This window comes from Callorhinchus milii, unplaced genomic scaffold (assembly GCF_018977255.1).
Source record: "Callorhinchus milii isolate IMCB2004 unplaced genomic scaffold, IMCB_Cmil_1.0 Scaffold3, whole genome shotgun sequence".
Taxonomy (NCBI): domain Eukaryota; kingdom Metazoa; phylum Chordata; class Chondrichthyes; order Chimaeriformes; family Callorhinchidae; genus Callorhinchus; species Callorhinchus milii.
This window is the reverse complement of record NW_024704744.1, coordinates 80190180-80212639: the sequence shown is the minus strand read 5'-3', so window position 1 is coordinate 80212639 and position 22460 is coordinate 80190180. Positions and strand designations below refer to the sequence as shown.

Below are 22460 nucleotides of genomic sequence, written 5' to 3'. Positions count from 1 at the left end.
AGGATGGCATCTCCAGTGCTCCTCCAGTAACAACTTGCATATATAGAATGCTCTTCATATTGATTAATGACTCGAAGAGTTTTAGAGCGGTGGGTATGGCTGACGAGATGTACATACAACAACAACAAGATTCCATTTATAAAGCGCCTTTCACGTCAGGAGGACGTCCCAAGGCGCTGCATAGTTGGGTCATGACCCGAGCAGGGGGGAAATGGTCAGGGTGAGGGGAGGGAAGGGAGGGATAAATGAAATGTTGTTGTTGTTGAGGCCGGATCTGAGGAAGAGAGTAAAGATGAGGATCAAACTGACCACCAATTATTTGAGGGAGAGGCTGGTGAGGTTAAGGGAGTTAGAGGCCAAAATGAGGCGACAGCGGTGTCAGGCTATGTGAGTAGTCTAAAACTCAAGAGCTGAGAGGGCTACCATCTGAGCCAGGTGGACATCTAAAGAGGCCAGGCAGAGTGAGAGTGACAAACAGGTGAGGGAGAGGGTGACAGCCAGAGTAAGGGTGACAGACAGGGTGAGGGTGGGGGTGACAGACAGGGTGAGGGTGTCAGACAGGTGGGGGTGAGGGTGACAGACAGGTGAGGGTGACAGACAGGTGAGTGTCAGGGTGACAGACAGGGTGAGGGTGACAGACAGGGTGAGGGTGACAGACAGGTGAAGGTGAGGGTGACAGACAGGTGAGGGTGAGGGTGACAGACAGGTGAAGGTGAGGGTGACAGATAGGTGAGGGTGACAGACAGGTGGGGGTGAGAGTGACAGACAGGTGAGGGTGAGGGTGACAGACATGGTGAGGGTGACAGACAGGTGAGGGTGAGGGTGAGAGACAGGTGGGGGTGAGGATGACAGACAGGTGCGGGTGAGGGTGACAGACAGGTGGGGGTGAGGGTGACAAACAGGTGGGGGTGACAGACAGGTGAGGGTGAGGGTGAGAGACAGGTGCGGGTGAGGGTGGCAGACAGGTGGGGGTGAGGGTGACAGACAGGTGAGGGTGACAGACAGGTGAGGGTGACAGACAGGTGAGGGTGAGGGTGACAGACAGGTGAGGGTGACAGACAGGTGAGGGTGACAGAGAGGTGAGGGTGACAGACAGGTGAGGGTGACAGACAGGTGAGGGTGACAGACAGGTGGGGGTGAGGGTGACAGACAGGTGAAGGTGAGGGTGACAGATAGGTGAGGGTGACAGACAGGTGGGGGTGAGAGTGACAGACAGGTGAGGGTGAGGGTGACAGACATGGTGAGGGTGACAGACAGGTGAGGGTGAGGGTGAGAGACAGGTGGGGGTGAGGATGACAGACAGGTGCGGGTGAGGGTGACAGACAGGTGGGGGTGAGGGTGACAGACAGGTGGGGGTGACAGACAGGTGAGGGTGAGGGTGAGAGACAGGTGGGGGTGAGGGTGACAGACAGGTGGGGGTGAGGGTGACAGACAGGTGAGGGTGACAGACAGGTGAGGGTGACAGACAGGTGAGGGTGAGGGTGAGAGACAGGTGAGGGTGAGGGTGACAGACAGGTGAGGGTGACAGACAGGTGAGGGTGACAGAGAGGTGAGGGTGACAGACAGGTGAGGGTGACAGACAGGTGAAGGGTGAGGGTGACAGACAGGTGGGGGTGAGGGTGACAGACAGGTGAGGGTGACAGACAGGTGAGGGTGACAGACAGGTGAGGGTGAGGGTGACAGACAGGTGAGGGTGACAGACGGGTGGGGGTGACAGACAGGTGAGGGTGAGGGGGACAGACAGGTGAGGGTGACAGACAGGTGGGGGTGAGGGTGACAGACAGGTCGGGGTGAGGGTGACAGACAGGTGAGGTTGACAGACAGGTGAGGGTGACAGACAGGTGAGGGTGACAGACAGGTGAGGGTGAGGGTGACAGACAGGTGAGGGTGAGGGTGACAGACAGGTGAGGGTGACAGACAGGTGAGGGTGACAGACAGGTGAAGGTGAGGGTGACAGACAGGTGAGGGTGAGGGTGAGAGACAGGTGAGGGTGAGGGTGACAGACAGGTGAGGGTGACAGACAGGTGAGGGTGAGGGTGAGAGACAGGTGAGGGTGAGGTGACAGACAGGTGAGGGTGACAGACAGGTGAGGGTGACAGAGAGGTGAGGGTGACAGACAGGTGAGGGTGACAGACAGGTGAGGGTGAGGGTGACAGACAGGTGGGGGTGAGGGTGACAGACAGGTGAGGGTGACAGACAGGTGAGGGTGACAGACAGGTGAGGGTGAGGGTGACAGACAGGTGAGGGTGACAGACGGGTGGGGTGACAGACAGGTGAGGGTGAGGGTGACAGACAGGTGAGGGTGACAGACAGGTGGGGGTGAGGGTGACAGACAGGTCGGGGTGAGGGTGACAGACAGGTGAGATTGACAGACAGGTGAGGGTGACAGACAGGTGAGGGTGACAGACAGGTGAGGGTGAGGGTGACAGACAGGTGAGGGTGAGGGTGACAGACAGGTGAGGGTGGCAGACAGGTGAGGGTGACAGACAGGTGAAGGTGAGGGTGACAGACAGGTGAGGGTGAGGGTGACAGACAGGTGAAGGTGAGGGTGACAGATAGGTGAGGGTGACAGACAGGTGGGGGTGAGGGTGACAGACAGGTGAAGGTGAGGGTGACAGATAGGTGAGGGTGACAGACAGGTGGGGGTGAGGGTGACAGACAGGTGAGGGTGACAGACAGGTGAGGGTGACAGACAGGTGAGGGTGACAGACAGGTGAGGTGAGGGTGACAGACAGGTGAGGGTGAGGGTGACAGACAGGTGAGGGTGACAGACAGGTGGGGGTGACAGACAGGTGAGGGTGAGGGTGACAGACAGGTGAGGGTGACAGACAGGTCGGGATGAGGGTGACAGACAGGTGAGGGTGACAGACAGGTGAGGGTGAGGGTGACAGACAGGTGAGGGTGAGGGTGACAGACAGGTGAGGGTGACAGACAGGTGAGGGTGACAGACAGGTGAGGGTGAGGGTGACAGACAGGTGAGGGTGAGGATGACAGACAGGTGGGGGTGAGGGTGACAGACAGGTGGGGGTGAGGGTGACAGACAGGTGATGGTGACAGACAGGTGAGGGTGAGGGTGAGAGACAGGTGAGGGTGAGGGTGGCAGACAGGTGAGGGTGAGGGTGACAGACAGGTGAGGGTGACAGACAGGTGAGGGTGACAGACAGGTGAGGGTGACAGACAGGTGGGGGTGAGGGTGACAGACAGGTGGAGGTGAGCGTGACAGACAGGTGAGGGTGACAGACAGGTGAGGGTGACAGACAGGTGAGGGTGACAGACAGGTGAGGGTGACAGACAGGTGATGGTGAGGATGACAGACAGGTGAGGGTGAGGGTGACAGACAGGTGGGGGTGAGGGTGACAGACAGGTGAGGGTGAGGGTGAGAGACAGGTGGGGGTGAGGGTGACAGACAGGTGAGGGTGAGGGTGACAGACAGGTGGGGGTGAGGGTGGGGTTGGGGGTGGAGGTGAGGGTGGGGGTGGGGGTGAGGGTGAGGGTGGGGGTGAGGGTGGGGGTGAGGGTGAGGGTGGGGGTGGGGGTGAGGGTGGGGGTGAGGGTGGGGGTGAGGGTGAGGGTGGGGGTGGGGGTGGAGGTGAGGGTGGGGGTGAGGGTGGGGGTGAGAGTGGGGGTGAGGGTGGGGTGAGGGTGGGGGTGAGGGTGGGGGTGGGGGTGAGGGTGGAGGTGGGGATGGAGGTAGGGGTGAGGGTGGAGTTGACGGTGGGGTGAGGGTGGAGGTGGACGTGTGGGTTGGGGTGAGGGTGGGGGTGGAGGTGAGGGTGGGGGTGACAGACAGGTGAGGGTGAGGGTGACAGACAGGTGAGGGTGACAGACAGGTGGGGGTGACAGACAGGTGAGGGTGAGGGTGACAGACAGGTGAGGGTGACAGACAGGTCGGGATGAGGGTGACAGACAGGTGAGGGTGACAGACAGGTGAGGGTGAGGGTGACAGACAGGTGAGGGTGAGGGTGACAGACAGGTGAGGGTGACAGACAGGTGAGGGTGACAGACAGGTGGGGGTGAGGGTGACAGACAGGTGAGGGTGAGGGTGACAGACAGGTGGGGGTGAGGGTGGGGGTGGGGGTGGGTGAGGGTGGGGGTGATGGGGTGAGGGTGAGGGTGGGGTGAGGGTGGGGGTGAGGGTGGGGGTGGGGGTGGGGGTGAGGGTGGGTGTGAGGGTGGGGGTGAGAGTGGGGGTGAGGGTGGGGGTGAGGGTGGGGTGAGGGTGGGGGTGGGGGTGAGGGTGGAGGTGGGGATGGAGGTAGGGGTGAGGGTGGAGTTGACGGTGGGGGTGAGGGTGGAGGTGGACGTGTGGGTTGGGGTGAGGGTGGGGGTGGAGGTGAGGGTGGGGGTGAGGGTGGGGGTGAGGGTGAGGGTGGGGGTGGGGGTGGAGGTGAGCGTGGGGGTGAGGGTGGGGGTGAGAGTGGGGGTGAGGGTGGGGTTGGGGTGAGGGTGGGGGTGAGGGTGGGGGTGGGGGTGAGGGTGGAGGTGAGGGTGGAGGTGGGGGTGAGGGTGGGGATGGAGGTGGGGGTGAGGGTGGGTGTGAGGGTGAGGGTGAGGGTGGGGGTGAGGGTGAGGGTGGGGGTGAGGGTGGGGGTGAGGGTGAGGGTGAGGGTGAGGGTGGGGGTGAGGGTGGGGGTGAGGGTGGGGGTGAGGGTGAGGGTGAGGGTGGGGGTGAGGGTGAGGGTGAGGGTGAGGGTGAGGGTGGGGGTGAGGGTGGGGGTGAGGGTGGGGGTGAGGGTGAGGGTGGGGGTGAGGGTGGGGTGGGGGTGAGGGTGGGGGTGGGGGTGAGGGTGGGGGTGGGGGTGAGGGTGAGGGTGAGGGTGAGGGTGGGGGTGGGGGTGAGGGTGAGGGTGGGGGTGGGGGTGAGGGTGGGGGTGAGGGTGGGGGTGAGGGTGGGGGTGAGGGTGAGAGTGGGGGTGAGGGTGAGGGTGAGGGTGGGGGTGAGGGTGCGGATGGGGTGAGGGTGGGGGTGGGGGTGAGGGTGAGGGTGGGGTGGGGGTGGGGGTGAGGGTGGGGTGAGGGTGGAGGTGGAGGTGGGGATGTGGGTGGGGGTGAGGGTGAGGGTGGGGGTGAGGGTGGGGGTGAGGGTGGGGTGAGGGTGAGGGTGGGGGTGGGGGTGAGGGTGGGGGTGGGGGTGAGGGTGGGGGTGAGGGTGGGGGTGAGGGTGGAGGTGGAGGTGGGGATGTGGGTGGGGGTGAGGGTGAGGGTGGGGTGAGGGTGGGGGTGAGGGTGGGGGTGAGGGTGGGGGTGGGGGTGAGGGTGGGGGTGGGGGTGAGGGTGGGGGTGAGGGTGAGGGTGGAGGTGGAGGTGGAGGTGGGGATGTGGGTGAATCGCTCATCAATATTCACTACGCGATGTATGTGCCGCACGCGGTGTGACGCGCGCGATCGCGGTGGAGGGGCGGGACCACCCCCAGCATTGTTTTTCCCAGTGCTTCATGGGAAGTGTCCAATCTGCCCCCAGTGCTTCATGGGAAGTGTGCCCGCCGGGTGATGTGGGAAGTGTTCCCGTTGCTGAGGGACCAGAAGCTGCCATGGCGGCCCGTTATGCAGCGGCGAAAGGAATCCCCGGCACCGGTAGGAGCCGGTATCCGGGAGGGGAGTGGGCGACAACTCGTGAGAGATGGGGAGGCCGGGAGTGTTGGTGTGAGCGGGAGCCCGGGTTTGGTGGCGTGAGCACAGCTCGGGCCACAGTGCTGAGCTGCGCGGTGTGTGGCGGGAGTTGTAGTTGTTGCTGCCGATTACCTCGCGGCCCGGGTTATGGGGCTCAGACTACAACTCCCAGCGGGCCCTGCGGGGCCCTGGTTAAGGTGGAGTGACGGCGCCGCCGGCCAATGGACCTCTATGGCGAGGTCGGGACTCGGGAGCTCAGCCAATGGTCGGGCGCGACTGCGCTGGTTCCGGGCGGGCGGGCGGCAGCGGCGGTGGGGCGCCCCCTGGTGGTGGCGGTGCGGCGCTGCAGCGCTCTGCACTGCGGAGAAACGGCGATCGGCTGGTGGGCGAGGGACAAGAGGGAGAGGTGCCCCGCAACGCGGGCCATAGCTTCTCTCTCCCCCCTCCCCTCCCCCCCCTCGGGCCTGGGGAGGGGTTTCTGCCCTCAGCAGCCCGGCCATTGACACCAGCAGCCCAGGCTGGATCCCAGCTCCTGTGGTGAGTGAGTGAGTGAGTGAGTGAATGGCTGCTGCCTGGGATGTGGACACCTGCACTGGGGCAAGGTCTGGGGGAGGGGCACTGCACTGGGGCTGCTTTATTGGTCGGGTCTGGATTCTGCATTAGAGGAACTGCATTGGACTGCACTCGGTATGGTTACTGCATTGTTGGGGGTCAGCCTGCACCAGGGGTATAGACACTGCATTGTTGGGGTCAGCTTGAACTAGACGATGGGCGCTGCATTGGTGGAGTCAGGCTGCACTGGAGGATGGATGCTGCACTGATGGGGTTTGAGGATAAGATACATTGTGGGATCCATAGGTTGAAAGTTGCAGTGTTTGACCCCTCACACACAGTTCCATGCATGCTTAGCCTATGTTTGTATCTGCACTCGCTGGGAGATGATCATACTGCAGTTCCAGGCTGTGTTCAGACTCCTCCCAAAGCTCCAACCGGTGCCTCTCCATCCTTGTGCGAACCGGGTCCGCTGGAATGCTGGATCAGCGTGGCTGGGTGGCTGATTCTATAACGTGAGGAGCGGAGCGTGTTGGGCAAGCCGTGGAAGCTTGAAGGACAAGCTTCTGCCTTTCATGTTTCTGCAAATTGTAGGATGAGGGGTTTGGGTAGTTTATGTGTAGAATAATGCAATATCAACAACAGCAACTTGCATTTATATAGTACCGTTTGCATAGGATAATGTCTTGAAATGCTTCAGAGATGGGGATGGAGAGCAGGGGAGAGAGAGAGGGGAAGAGGGGGGTAGGCATAGGCATGTTCGAAAAGGTAGTATTTAAGGTAACAAAGGGGGTGAGATGGAGTGGTGGCGGGGATGAAACGGCCTGGTAGTGGGAGAGAGTTTCAGAGATTAGTGGGGTATGAATTGCAGTAAGGCCGAGTTAGCTGAGTGGAAGGGTGGGCAAAGGAATAGGGCAGGAAGAGATTGGAGAGGAAAGGGGTTACCAGGAGTGGAAGGATTTGTAGGTAAGGACCTTGAAATTGTTCTGCTGGGAGCCAGTGGACACTGGTGAGAACCTGGGTGATGGGCGCACAGAGTTTGGTGCAGGTGAGGATGCAGGTGTCAAGAGAGTTTGGGATTAGTGTTTCACCGTGTAGCTCGCTCCCAGGATCAGTTATTGTATATATATAACCCTCCCCCCACCACACACACACAAAAAAACCTACATAAGATTCCAGCGTGACGCTCACTCTTAGGATCAGTTATGCTATATACAAACGCCCCAAAATGATAGATTTTGGATTCCAGTCTGTACAACAACAATAACTTGCACTTATATAGCACCCTCCATACAGGGTAGAGTCTCAGAGCGCTTGTGAATGCTAGAGCGAGGGAGAGCAGTGAGGAGAGGACTGGAATAATCAAAACAGGATGTGACAAAGGTGTGAATAAATGTTTTTCAGTGGCATTGGGTGTGAGATGGGGGTGGAGCTGAATGAAGGCGGTCTTGGTGAGGGACCAGATGTGAGGGAGAGAGAACTGAGGCTAGAACTAGTTTAGAGAATTTGAGAGAAGGGCCAGAGATTGAGAAGAACAGCCGGAAGAGAGGAAGCATTGGTGGAAGCCGATTATTAAATTGGAGCTTGGAATTCTGGGAATGAGTTACCAATGGGAATCTAATCCACGGGAATGTTTTTTGTATATAGAATAATACACCCTGGGAGTGAGTTACCGATGGGAATCTAATCCAGGGGTTCAGGGGGTTATATATGGAATAATGCACCTCATAGGGGAATGAATTGTCAGTTATAATGAAATAATTGATTGCAGGAGTGAATTACAGACTGAAATCTAGTCGAGGGGATTGGGGAATTTAAATATAGAATAACTGATCCTGAGAGTGAGCTACAGCCTCTGCCGCTGTCAAGCGCTGTGAGATGCAGAAAGTTGTTGTACAGACTGGAATCTAAAATCTATCGTTTTGGGGTGTTTGTACATAGAATATCTGATCCCAGGAGTGAGCTTCAGGCTGGAATCTAATCTAGGTTTTTTTTGTGTGTGCATTTAATGGGGGGGTTATAATATAGAATAACTGATTCTGGGTGTGAGCTACAGGGTGAAAAATAATCAAGGGGATAGGGGCATTATATGTAAAATAACACACCGTGAGGTACAGACTGGAATCTAATTTAGGGTTCAGGTAGTTTATATATAGAATCATGCACCCTGGAAGTGTGTTATAAACTATAATGTAATCCAGATGTTTGGGTAGTTTAGATGTAGTATAATACAATATACATTTATATAGCACTTTTCACATCAGGATTTAACACTGCTGACTGGGCATCCAAGCTGAGGGTGGGAGCCAGAAAAGATGGGGAGAGGAAAGATGATTGATCAAAAGCACAGTCAAAGAGGAACATTTTGAGATGTGCCTCGAAAGAGGAGAAGGAGCAGGTTGGAGGGACTCTGTGATGGAATTCAGTGAGTGGGGGCAGAATGGTTGAAAGCCCTCCGGCTGATATGTGGGAGACACAAAGCAGGTCATTGTTCACTGAATGAAGGGAGCGGCTGAACGAAGTGAGCCTGGGAGTGAGTTGTAGGATACAATTCAATCCAGGGGTTCAGATAGTTTATATCTGGAATACACTCTGAGTCGCAGGTTAGGGATGAAGGGTTTTAAATATAGAATAATGTGTCTTGGGAATGAATTAAAGGCTGGAATCTAATCAGGAGGTTCAGATGGTTCACAGAATAGAATGTTTACAGTACAGAAAGAGGCCATTCGGCCCGATGTGTTTCTGTAAGTGCCACCTCACCCACTGGAGTCAGTCGTGTTTTCCCATTGTCTTTGTACTGATGCTAACTCTCATACTGGAGCTACAGGACTCCTCTTGATGTGGAGTCCTGAAGCTTAGTGGTTAAGAGCCCTCACCTCGCAAGCGCGAGGACCTGGGTTTGATTCCCACCCAGGGCGAAACGTTAGGCAAGTTTCCTTACTTCACAAGCCTCTGTTTGCCTAACAGTAAGTAGGAACATTCGATTGGCGGATTGCTTTTCTGGGGGTAATAATCCTTGATTTTTTTAAAAAAAAATTGTCTGCTGCATTTTGCCCACAAAATATAGTCAGTTCACTACAGTATATTCTGTGAAATTCTTTAAGATGTCTCGAAGACGTGATAAGGCACTATATCAAATGCAAATATTAACAATAACACTAACCTGCATGTACATAGCGCCCGTCACATAGAATAATGTCTCGGAGTACTTCAGCATGCTGGGATGGGACCTAGGCAAAGTGGGGATGTCGAAGAGGTAGGATTGAAGGTGGAATTTAAAGACAGAGGGGGAACAAGACAGAGAAGGAAGGGAATTTGATAGATTCGGAGCAGGCTTGGCTCCTGATGATGGAAAGGGGCGGGTGATGCACAGCAGGCCTAAGTTAGTTAGTTAGATGTCCTGAGAGCGAGCTAACAGTCAAGCGCTATGGGATGCAGCAAGTTGTTGTACAGGCTGGAATGTAAAATCTATCATTTTGGGGCATTTCTATATACATTTCTATATAACTGATCCCAGGAGTGAGCTTCAGGCTGGAATCTAATCTAGGTGTTTTTTTTGTGTGTGTGGCGGGGGGGTGGTGGGTGTGTGTGGTTATAATATAGAATAACTGATTCTGGGAGTGAGCTACAGGGTGAAAAATAATCAAGGGGATAGGGGCATTATATGTAAAATAACACACCACCGTGAGGTACAGACTGGAACCTAATTTAGGGGTTCAGGTAGTTTATATTGTAGAATAATGGACCCTGGAAATAGGTTAGACTATAATCTAATCCAGATGTTTGGGTAGTTTAGATGTAGTATAATACAATACATATAATATATGTAATATAGTCCCATTCCCCTGCTTTTCCTTATACGGTACCTTCAGATCCGCACCCGAAGACCTTCTTCTTTGACTGTGCCTACGGGCACCTCCCAGAGGCTCTGTGTTGTGCTCCGCCACTGTCAAGGGCTCTGGGTGAAGGGCGCTATATAAATGCTTCCTGTTGTTTTTAATACTTTTCCTCAAGTATTTATTCAATCCCTCTTAAGATTATCTTCTATGCTTCAGTAATTATTTTCCTTGAAAAGTTTCACTCTTAAGGAGATCCCTCTATGTAAAAACATTTCTTCTAATCTGTTTCTTTGGTGATAATCTTCATTTAATTCCCTCTTGTTATTAATTTGCTGATCAGTGGAAATAGCCTCTCTTGTTACTCTGTGAAAGCCATTTCCAATTTTGAAATCCTCTTAGATTCCTCTGTAACCTCTGCGTAACCTTCTCTGCTTAACCTCTCTCCGGCAAAAGTTGTTCTAATTCTCAATGTAACACGTCTCTCCACATAACGTGTGCTAACTCTTATGTGATTTGTCTCTCCATACAAGTTATCACCTCTCATCCCTGGTATTAATGTATGACCTGTGCATTTGTAGTTTCATTAAAATTAGTTAACATTTTACTGTACAAGTTTTTGTTCTTCCTCCCAAAATACACTACGTTTAATTTCTGTACACTAAACTGCATCTGCCTCACTTTGCCCACTCTGGTCTGTACATAGAGCTCCAGGCTGGAATCCAAGTGAGACTTTGAGGCGGAGTACATATAGAAGAATGGATTCCTAGGGTATGTTAAAACCTGTAATATTTCAGGGGGTTAAGGGGGTGGGGTTATTTATAGAATAGAGGATTCTAGAAGTGAGTTAACAGGCTAGAATCTAATTAAGGAGTTCGGCAGGGAGGGTACAAAATCTGCCCCCCCATCCTAACATGATGATTGGGATGCGTACAAGATACGTTCTCTGTTATAGATGGTCACAGGTCCTCCCGACAGGAAAGGCGCTATACAAATATAATTTTTGTCGTTGTTAGGTCATAATGCAGTCATTGGTCAGAATGTCTGGGGATTCACTGACTTCATGGTGCCTACGAGCTGTGCCCGGGAAGCTGGCTGGTCAATCGAGATTGCTTGCGAGCACTTTATTGATTGGGGGGTACATATATAGAATAACAGGTCGTAGGCGTGAGCTACTGTCTGGATTCTAATTGAGGGGTGTATATCTAGGATAACAGATCCCATGAGTAAGTTGCAAGCTGGAATCTAATCGAGGAGATTGATGGGGGTGGGAGTTGTGTTAGCTTGGCTCAGAGGTTGTGGGTTCAAATTCCAGGTTGAGACTTGAACTCACATAGTCTCAGTTGACACACCAAATCAGCACTGTGGTGGTGTATTTTTGGAGATACCGTCCTTTGGATGAGATGTTAAAGCCAAGGTGTCATTTGCTTGTCCAGGTGAATGTTAAAGATGGCATTAATTGGAAAGAAAAGGAAGCTTCTCCCAGTGCCTTGGCCAACAATCCCCCCAAATAAAATTGGTCAATCACTCCATGGCTGTTTGTGGGACATTGCTGTGCTACCTTGATGCTGATTTCACCCACAAAATACATAGTCACTACATTTTACAGCATGGTGGTCGAACCTTTTGGCTGCTGAGGCCAGATGCCCTATTTGAGAAATGTCTGCGGGCTACATAAGCAATATTTTTGTGTTTCCCTTCCAGAAACATAACATAACGTTTATGGACGGAGAGGGTGGGCCACATGAATTGAAGTGGGGGGAACACGTGAATAAAATCGTCCTGTAAGCCGGCAGTTGGACCAGTCTGATTACAGCATATCCTGTGAAACTCTTTGAGATGTCTCAACTACATGATAAGGCGCTATATCAAGTGCAAGGGTTATTATGTCTCGCCTTCTCTGAGGTCAAAACCTCTTCATACTCCATGGTTACCCTGAAGGACAAATACAACCCCAGACTCCTCTTGTGTACCACTAGCTATCTCCTCCACCTATTTGCTCACCCTTGTGGATTTTCTCTGATGCTGTGAATTGTCACTCACAGACTTGCCCTCTCCTTCTCCCGCAGATACATGGACTCACTAACTCCGTGGTGAGTGAGTGCTCGCGCTCCAGCCGATGCAGTGCCTAGTGGCAGCCACGCGGGACGAGGCAAACATGAGTGGGGGAGGGGAGCAGGTCGACATCCTCCCTGTCGCCTTTACGGTTAAAGACCGCTGGAAAGTGGTGAGTGAACAGGATGAGCATGTCACGTGGGATGGCTGAGCTGCCTGGGGGTGAGGTGGGTATGCCACATGGGACAGAGGGATATTGATAGGGTGAGGTGTGCCATGAGGGATAAGCAGGATTGGCACTATTCAAAAAGAGAAGGGAGTCTTTCCCAGCGTTCTGGCCAACAAGCCCCCAAATAAAATTGGTCATTTACTCCATGGCTGTGTGTGGGCCATTGCTGTGTGCCTATTGGCTGCTGTGTTCTGTCACAAAGTACAGGGTTACTGCACTTTACAGTATATCTTGTGAAGCACTCTGGCATGACTTGATAAGGCACTACTTCAAATGAAAAGTATTAGTATTTTAAAAACCTCAGTCAGATTGCTTCTTAATCTCCTTAGCTTGAAAGAATAGAACCCAAGTCTACTCAGGCTATTGTAGCAGAACCCCTTAATTCCAGATATTAATCCAGTAATTCATCACTGGATGCCCTCCAAGGTCAGTATATCCTGTGACGATGATAAAACTGAGAACAATACTCCAAATGACTAGGACTCTGTACAATATTCAAGTGACAGCCTGGCTTAGTTTTCCCACTCTCTCCTCTGGGTTGGAAGGTTGTGGGTTCAAGCCCCACGTTGGGACTTTCAGCTCACAGGCAGACTGTTACATCAGTGGAGTGTTGAAGAGATGAGACATTAAACCGAGGTCCATCTGCCTGTTCAGTGGGACGTTAAAGATCCTGTGACACAATTGGAAAAGAGAAGGGAGTTTCTCCTAGTGTCCTGGCCAGCAATCCTCCAGAAAATGTGGTCTTTCACTTAATGGCTGTTTATGGTGTCTTGCTGTGCATAAGCTGATGACAACACAGCCAGGTTGGCTCATCGGCAGGACTTGGAAGGGAAGACCAGTCACTAGAGGCAGGGATTTTTCCCACTCACCTCCTGTCAACCCTGCAAGACAATTCCTAACAGATAGGGTGGTGCAAACTGGTCAAGCAGCAGGAAAGCTTGCCAGACAGCGATATCAATGCAAGCTATGCGGTTTTAGATGGTTAGATTCAGCAGTACCCCAAAGCACAATGACGGATGTCATCAATCTCTCCTGATCGCTCCACTGATGCAGCACCCTCTCTCTTTCAAAACCGACTAACATATCCTTCCTCAAACCGTCACTCAACCTTTATGTTCTCCATCTCCGACCTACCCTTCCTCTCCAACTTGATGGAACAAGTTGTTGCCTCCTAGCTTCACTCCTTCTGCTCCCAGCACTCCCTACATAAACCCACCTGATCCATTTACTGCCAAACCACATTCTCTCTTTCACGCTCTCACTCTGCGTTGGGCTCTAACTCTCTCCATCGGGCTCTCTCTCTCCATGGCTGTGAGCAGTTGTCCCACTCTGTTTGCAGCTGAAGAAGATCGGTGGAGGTGGGTTTGGTGAGATCTATGAGGCTACGGACCTGCTGATTCGGGATAATGTGGCACTGAAGGTAGAATCGGCTCAGCAGCCAAAGCAGGTGCTCAAAATGGAAGTGGCTGTGCTCAAGAAGCTGCAAGGTAACCATTCCCATTTCTCACTCGAAGACACACATTCTCTGTCTGTCTCTCTCTCTCTCATACACATGCAGACGCATATGTTTATACTTACTCTCTCACAGACGCACATGTTTGCGCTCGTGCTCTCTTTCTCTCACACAGACATTCATAAGAACATCATAAATGCTGGACGAAAAAAGACCAAGGTCGGTCCATCTAGTTTGCTTTCCACCTTCCTGATGATCACATGCACATATGTCCCGAACTACTTATGTACTGTATCCCATAATTTTATTTCCTAAAAGAAAACTATCTAATGTGTGTTTGAAAGAATCATCACTGGTTCAACCGTTTCTCTTGGTAGCCTGTTCCACAGGTTCACTATTTGCTCACTGAAATAGTATTTGATTAGATTTGTTCTGATTTTTCTCCCCTTCAATCTCAGGCCTTGTCCTCTGGTTTTACTATTCTGGACAAGTTGAAACAGCCTGTTCATGATCTATACTGTCTTGCCCCTTTAGAATCTTAACGACAGCAATCATGTTGCCTCTCAATCTTCTCGATTTCTCCAATATCCTTTTTCTACTGCAGCGACCAAAAATGTACACAGTACTCTTAAGTATGATCTCACCAATGATTTATACAGTGGCAGGATTACCCCACTATTTTGGCTTGTTATTGATCTTTTGATACATCCCAACATCTGCCACAGAGCATTGTTGTGAGAGCTTCAATTTATTGTCAATCAGGACCCTCAGGTCCTTTACATTTTCCATACATATTATTTTCTTTCCATTCAAATAATAGTCCCTTCCAAGAATTTTTGTCACCATATGAAGTACTTTACATTTCTCCACATTGAATTTCATCTGTCACTGATCTGCCCAATTCTCAAATATGTTCAGATCCTCCTGTAACCTATCTTGTCCACCTTCGCAATCTACCACCTTCATTAGCTTGATGTCATCTGCAAGCTTAGCCACTGTGCTTGCGACTTCTAGCTCCAGATCATTTATAAAAATATTAAACAAAAGAGGTCCCAAAACAGACCCTTGTGGAACTCCACTGGTAACATTTTCCCAGTATGATGACATTCCCTGTAACACAACCCTCTTGGTTCTTACGGTCAATCAGTTCCATATCCATTATAATATACCTCCACTGATTCCCACTTTCTTTACTTTTAGCACCAGCCTCTCAAGAGGAACTGTATCAAAGGTGTTACTGAAATCCAGATAGACAACATCCATAGCCTTAGCATTATCAAGCTCCCTTGTCACAGCAAATTAGATTGGCAAGACCTCCCCTTCATGAACCTATATTGGCTATCATTTATGATTTTATTTCGATCCAAATGCTCCATGATTTTTTCCTTAAAAGGAGTTCTCCATAATTTTACCCATAATGGACATCAAACTTACTGGTCTGTAGTTTCCTGGGTCACTTTTGTTACCTTTCTTAAAAATAGGAGTAACATCTGCCTTTCTCCAGTCCCCTGGCACCTCTCCAGTATTCAGTAATGTTTGAGACATTTGTGCCAGCGTTTCTGCAGTTTCCTCCCTGAGTTTCTTAAGGATTCTTGGATCCACGTTACCTGGCCCCAAAGATGTTTTTACCTTAAGTTTACATAGCTATTTGGCAACCACGCTGGTAGTGGTACGAATAGTGTCTCAACTTTTCTCTGCGATATCCTTGAGTTCTCTTTCCAGATTAGATAGGTTACCCGTCTCTTCCTTGGTAAAGACTGAGGCAAAAATCTTATTTAACACTCTTGCAGCCTGTGCAGCATTATTTGTCATGTTCTCTCCTGAACCCACCTTCAATGTCCCTATTCCATTGCTTGTTTTTCTTTTACTCTTGAAGTAACTAAAATATTTTGTTATTTATTCTTCACATCTCTTGCCATGTTCAATTCAAAGCTTTTCTTTGCCATTCTGATGCCTTTTTGCAGTCCTGGTATGCCTTCTGGTATTGAATCCAACTTAATTCTGTACTATTTTCCTTCATGGTCTTAAATGCCNTTTTTTTCTCTCTTTATGATTTGCTTTGTAGCCCCGTCCAACCAGGCAGAAGTGCCTTTAAGCTTGGTACCTTTGCTTTGTATGGGTACACATTTTTCCATTGCCTTCATAATCACCTTCTTGAAGGAACTCCATAGGTCCTCCACTCCCATTCGCATATTTAAGTCTGCCAGGCCCACTCCGACTGACTTCTCAAGCGCACCAAGTCAGTCTTCCATAAATTTGGCAGTTTTGTTGGGTTTTTATAACCTCACCAATTCTTGTGATGTCAAATGTGACTGCATTGTGATCGCCGTTGCTTAATGCTTCTCCCACCTTTGTGTTGGAGATTTGGTCATCCCTGTTGCTCATTATCAAATTCAAGATGTTATCTCTCCTTGTTGACTCTTTTATAAACTGAGTCATAAAACAGTATTCCTTTAACTCTAGAAACCCCTTCCCTATCTTACAGTAGAGGGAGAAGCATTAAGCAATAGCGATCACAATGCAGTCACATTATTATCCCAATCAATTTTGGATAAGTTTAAAATCTCCAACTATTGTGGTTGGTCCCTTACTAGTGGCTTTCCTTATTTCATCCCACAGTTCCAGATCAAGGCTTTCACCCTGGCATGGGGGTCTATAGCAGACCCCCAGTAATGTCTTACCTCTGTTACCATCATTTAATTCTACCCAAAGTGATTCTTTCCTTTTTTATATCCTTTCTCACTTGTGTCTCAATAATGGAACTTATATATAGCGCCACACCACCTCCTCTTCTCCCGATAGGGTCCCACCTGAACAGTTTATAACCTTCCAGATGCTTATCCCATTGATTGGATTCATTCCACCATGTCTCTGTTATGCTAATGAAGTCCAATCTATCACCCCTTCCAGATCATGCATCATGTTTGTCAAGACTTCTTGCACTAATGCAAGTACAGCTCCATTGTTTTTTGTCTTTCCCATTTACTTCATAAGCATTTTTTGATTCATTTTCACCAAATTTTGGAGTTAGACCCATTATACTAGTACCCCTTAAGGTTTTCCTTAATAGGATCGGGTGCTCTCTTAACCTACCATAATCACCCATGTGCCTAGTTTAAACACCCCGTAACTAAACTATCTAACCTGCCAACACCTCCACCCCTCCTGATTCCCTGCACCAATGCCTTAGCCACTCGTTGATCTGCTAATTACCCTCCGTCTTTCCTCACTAGCACTTGGTCTGAGTAGTATTTTGGAAAATGCTACACTTGAAGTCTTTCCCTTTAGCTTCCTTACTAATGCTCTAAATTTAGCACGAAGGACCTCTGGTCTACTTCTATCTATGTTATTTCTTCCTACATGAACAACGACAATTGGTTCCTCACCTGCTCCCTGTAGAACATTTGGTCAATCCAGGGCGTCAGATCCTCAACCCGTGCACCCAGTAGGTAACTTACCATTCTATTTTCTGGGTTTAGTTTGCACAGAATGCAATCTGTGAACCGAATAGTCGAATCCCCTAATATCACAACTTGTCTGCTACTCTTTCTCTTCTTCCCTCCTTCCCTGGCAGGCTGCTGGATTGCCTCAGATCACAGCACTACATTGTCTGTCTCAGCCATCTCTTGGGTTTCTATATCATCTCTCCAGAGGAGAGAAACTGTTGGAGAGTACCAGGGATGCTCCATTACCGACCATGACTTCTGGCTGCTTTTCTAACAGAGATCCAATCCCCTCCTCTAGCTACCAGGAACTCCTCTCCTACTGTGCCCCTAGCAAGGTCTGCTCTAGTACGTCATTTATAAAGATTTCTCCCTCCCTAATACTTTGGTGCGTGGCCAGTCGCTCACTAAGGCTGACCACTTCAGCCTTGAGTGAATGTATCAGCTTACAGTTAATGCAAATGAATCCCTTCAAAACCTGGGCCTGGAAGGCAAACATTTCGCCACTTCTGCAAAGCACAAAGTATTCCATTGTTATATACGGTATATGAGGGGGAAAAAAAACAAAATACGCTTTCTCACCTGCACCTCCTTCCCCTCTGCGCGAATTCCAACTCTCACCAAATTCCTTAACAGAATTTTCACTCTGTTCCACCTCACTCAGTTACCTCCTCACTCTGCTGGCTCTCTACTTCTCTCTCTTCATATTCCCTCTCTCTGACATATTCTCTCTCAGACGCACACATTCTTGCTTTTTATCTTTCACTGTCTCATACACGCTCGCGCATGTTCTCGCTCACTCTTAACGTCGTTCTTACTCGCTCACGTGTTTTTTCCCCTGTTTGTGTCTCGCTGTAGGGAAGGACCATGTCTGTAGGTTCATTGGTTGTGGGAGGAATGAAAAGTTTAACTACGTGGTGATGCAACTGCAGGTGAGGAGTGAAACTTGAATCTGAGCTTGTATTGGTGGTGGAGGGAGGGGTGGGGATTGGGGGAGGATAGAATTCACATTCCGATCTGTATGTATGTGAGCACACTGACTGCTCTCTCTCTCCCCTCTGCTCGCTCTCAGGGTAGAAACCTGGCGGACCTTCGCCGGAGCCAGCCCCGGGGAACCTTCACCATGAGCACCACCCTGCGGCTCGGTCAGCAGATCCTCGAGTCCATCGAAGCCATACACTCTGTCGGCTTTTTACACCGCGACATCAAACCGGTACGTGTCCCGGAAAAGCATTTGAAAAGAATTGTATGGCATTAATAATAATAATCCTTGCATTTGATACAGCGCCTTATCACGTCATTGCGATGTCTCCAAAGCGCTTCACCGTATATATTGTAAAGAGAATTGACTATTATTTGTGGGTGAAAGTGGCAGGCAAGGGTGCACAGCAGGGTCGTGGATTGAGTGACCACATTTTAAAAACAATTTTTTTTGGGGGGGAGGGATTATTGCCCTCAAAAGCGATCCGACAAATGACCAACAATATACAAGATACAATATAGATTATACACATATAGTGCCTTTCATCTCGGGAGAACAATTAAGAACTGAGAACTTCTAACGTATCGTTTTCAGAGCTCATTCAAGTGGGTCCATTCGAGAAGAGCAGATGTATCTTCTGTCTTAAGAGATGGGGCTTGGGCTAAACCCTCACATTACAGACTGGCCTCAGGCCAACCATGGGAAAATCCTCCTTATGGGGTGGGGGGATAGGGTAGGGAGGTAAACGGTGTCTCCCTGGAGCTGAGGTGACATGCCTGGCAATGGAATGTCGGAATTGAGTCAGCTCTCTGTGGCAGTCTCTAATCAGGTTCTTGAGTGAGGCAGGTCCTCCATATTCCAGGGCACTGCTGTTGACAGCGCAGCCCAGCTTGGCTCATTACAGGATTTGGAAGGGCCACTGGGGGTAGGGAATCCTCTGCTTAGCTCCTGGTAACCCTGCAAGCCAAAGCCCTGACGGGTAAGGTGTTCCTAATTGGACAAGCAGCAGGAAAGCTAGCTTGTGGGAAACATTTGAGCCAACCATGAGTCAGTCCTGAGATGGGTCGCAGTAGATTGAGGAGGGGGAGTCCGTGCTAAACACAGCTCTTGGATTTCTGTCTGAAGTACAGATCTACAGAGCCTGTGGATGGCGTCAGGCACCGGATGTTGGTCCCTGGAATTTAGAAAGACATTAATTCTGAGCAATCTCTCACACTGGCTCCACTTTGTCTCCATAAATGGCTTCTCCTCCAGTCCCCGCACCATCTCATGCGGTGTACCTCAGGGCTCTGTCCTCAGTCCTCACCTCTTCAACCTGTAACGTGCTCCCTCTTGGTGTCATCATCTGCAGACATGGGGTCAACTTCCACATGTACTCGGATGACACCCAACTCTACCTCTCTGCCTTTACCCTCGACCCCAGGAACACTGATGTCCTGAGAGTAATGGATAAGAGCTAACTTTCTATAGTTGAACATCAGCAAACCCGAGGTTCTCCTGATTGGCTCTCCTGCAAGCCTCAGGCACTGGCAGCATTAGCATTCACGGATGCACACTCCACCTCACCAAGCCAGTCAGGAATCTAGGTGTCTTGCCAATCCACAACTGTCTTTTCTCCCCCACATCCATGCCATAGCCCGCCCTGACTTCCCCCAACTCCGCCACTGCTTCACCCCTCAGGTTGCCGAAACCCTCATTCATGCCTTCATTACATCCAGGGTCGATTATGCCAAAGCCCTGCTTGTCGGTCTTACCACCTCTTCCCTCCACAAACTGCAGATCATCCAGAATTCTGCAGTTTGTGTCTTCTCCTGCACCAGGCTCCATGACCCGATCACACCCACCTTCGCCCGGCTCCACTGCTTCCCCATCCCTCAGAGACTTTCAAGACCCTCCATGGCCTTGATCCCTCCTACCTCTCCGACCTGCTAACCCCTTATCAACCTGTCCATGTCCTCCGCTCAACAGGCTCCAGCCTGCTCCATGACCCCTGCTAGGCCTGCCCCACACTTGTCAGGCCTTCAGCCTCTCTGCCCCCACCCTCTTGAACTCCATCCCACGTTCCCTTCGCCTCACTCCCTCCCTTGCCTCCTTGAAGGCACGCCTCAAGACCCTCTTTTTCGACTGTGCCTTTTGCTAGCCTCGCTGCCCTCCACCCTCCCTGAACCCAATCTCCCACCCCCCACACGCTATGGTCCTAATCCCTGACTGTTCAGCAACTTGGGACGTCCTCCCAGCGTGAAAGGCGCTTTACAAATGTAGTTTTGTTTTACAATGTGTTAAACTGGCTCAGCTAATAGCTATTGGTACATAGGGAGGTTTGTGGTTGGGAGCTTAGTGACTCCAGTCAACAGGGCTGGGATCAATATTATTTATCATATAGAGTTGAGTCTCCTGTTGATGGTGGAGAACGAAAGAGGAGGATGGTGGTGGGGGAACATAAGGAAGGGAGATTAAGGGAGAGGTGTGGAATATGTGGTCGATAAACTTGAGGCATCAGAACAGGTGCGAGATTATGGGGTTTGGTAGACAGGTCACTAAACCTATTGACAATGTTCCTAATAATACTATCAATAATAACAATCTTTGCATTTGACATAGCGCCTGATCAAATCATCGAAATATCTCAAAGCATTTCACAAGATTTACTGTAAAGTGTCGTGACTGTGTTTTGTATGCAAACTCGATAGCCAATTTGCACACAGTAAAGTCACACAAACTTTGGGAGGGTGTTTGGGGATATTGTTGGCCAGGACATCGAGAGAAACTCCCTTCTCTTTTCAAATAGTGTCGTGGGATCTTTAACATCCACCTGAACAGGTGTTTAACGTCTCTCAAAGGGATCAAAGGGAAACCAAGTTGGAATGTGTAGGTAAAGGAGAAGAGCAGCACATGTCCTGTCCTCACTTTCTCTGTCTCCACAGTCCAACTTTGCAATGGGACGTCTTCCTTCCACCTACCGCAAGTGCTACATGCTAGACTTTGGACTGGCACGGCAATACACCAACACCAGCGGAGACGTCAGGCCTGTGAGTCCTTTTTCCCCCTTTCCCCCAGAGAGCGGCAAGCTCTGGGGAGGGGAGGGACTCCTTTGAGCAGTGGTTGGGTGGGAGGGGAGACTCGAGGACAGCAGGAGAGGGGACTCGAATGGGGGAGAGGGGACTCGGGGAGGGGAGTCTCGAGGGAGAGGGGGAGGAGAAATGAGGCCTGGGGCAGGAAGGGGAACTCTTTGGGCTGGGGGTGGTGGGGACTTTCTGGGCTGGGGGTGGTGGGGACTTTCTGGGCTGGGGGTGGTGGGACTTTCTGGGGTCGCTGGGCTATGGGGGAATGGGAAAACTTTCTGGGGCGAGGGACTCGGCTGGGGAGCGGTGTGTGTGTGGGGAGGAGAAATGGGGACTTTCTGGGCTGTAGACAGGGGAAGGGACTCCTTAGGCCAGGGCTGCAGTTAAGGCGACCATTGTGGAGTGGGTGACCGGGACAGTCTTTCTCTAGGGGGAGTGTGTACCGTGGGAATGAATAGAGCGGGGTGAGAGTGTATGTAATGTGGTTGGTTAAATCCGAGGTTGGGCTCCCCAGGTGTGTGCGAGCTGGCAATCTGCTCATTCTGCTGCTGCCCTCGATGTATGGTGGAAGCTTTGTGTTGGACAGTTTTCTCTATGATTTAGCCATTTTGTATTTCTGTTTTTTCCTTTTTGTTTTGCAGTTTCTTTTGAGTTGTTGCTCCTTGTTCTGCTCACGGCACAGCCCAGCCCGGGCCTGGCCCCTTGGTTTTCCATCTCCTGCATGTTGCCAGCACTGCGCAGAGCTAAGCGGAACATTGTGAGTGTGTCTCCACCCAGCTCTCCAGCTCCTTCATCTCAGTGTGGGACTAGCCGGGAATCTCCTAGCAGAGGGATTGCAGATATCAGGTCCCTGGGTATTAGTGGGTTTGCCCATAGAATCACAGAATGTTAGAGCACCGAAACAGACTGTTCAACCCATCTAGTCTATGCTGTATTCTCCACATGAGCCACGTAATCTACTCCTACTCTAGCATCTCCATCTCAGACCTCCCTGCTCTTTATCCCCCTCACTCCCCATTCTTCCAGGCCCATTAAGCTTCTGCGCTTTGTGGGCGTACTTGGCTGCCTTATCTCTTCTCTCCTACATTCATTTTCTTTTGCTTACCCAACCAGCTTTTTCTCTAGCCACTGTCCCCCCTCTCTTCATTGTTCCATTGCAGATTAAGCTTTCTGCAAAGGAGTTTCCTCGAATCAATTTGTGAAGCCCTGACCAATCAGTAAGGTGGGTTTATGATGGAC

General features: G+C 50.8%; 1 protein-coding gene across 1 annotated transcript in view; it reads left to right on the top strand.

The window, feature by feature from the left end:
* Positions 1 to 5943: 5943 nt before the first annotated feature.
* The window catches only part of ttbk1b (tau tubulin kinase 1b), a 41203-nt gene continuing 24686 nt past the window's right edge, over positions 5944 to 22460 (top strand). The window contains exons 1-6 of the mRNA XM_007892316.2: positions 5944 to 6146; positions 12067 to 12224; positions 13621 to 13768; positions 18036 to 18109; positions 18250 to 18390; positions 21084 to 21188. Coding sequence (XP_007890507.2) covers positions 12117 to 12224; positions 13621 to 13768; positions 18036 to 18109; positions 18250 to 18390; positions 21084 to 21188 — 576 coding nt within the window. The 5' untranslated portion in view covers positions 5944 to 6146; positions 12067 to 12116. The remainder of the gene's footprint in view (positions 6147 to 12066; positions 12225 to 13620; positions 13769 to 18035; positions 18110 to 18249; positions 18391 to 21083; positions 21189 to 22460) is intronic.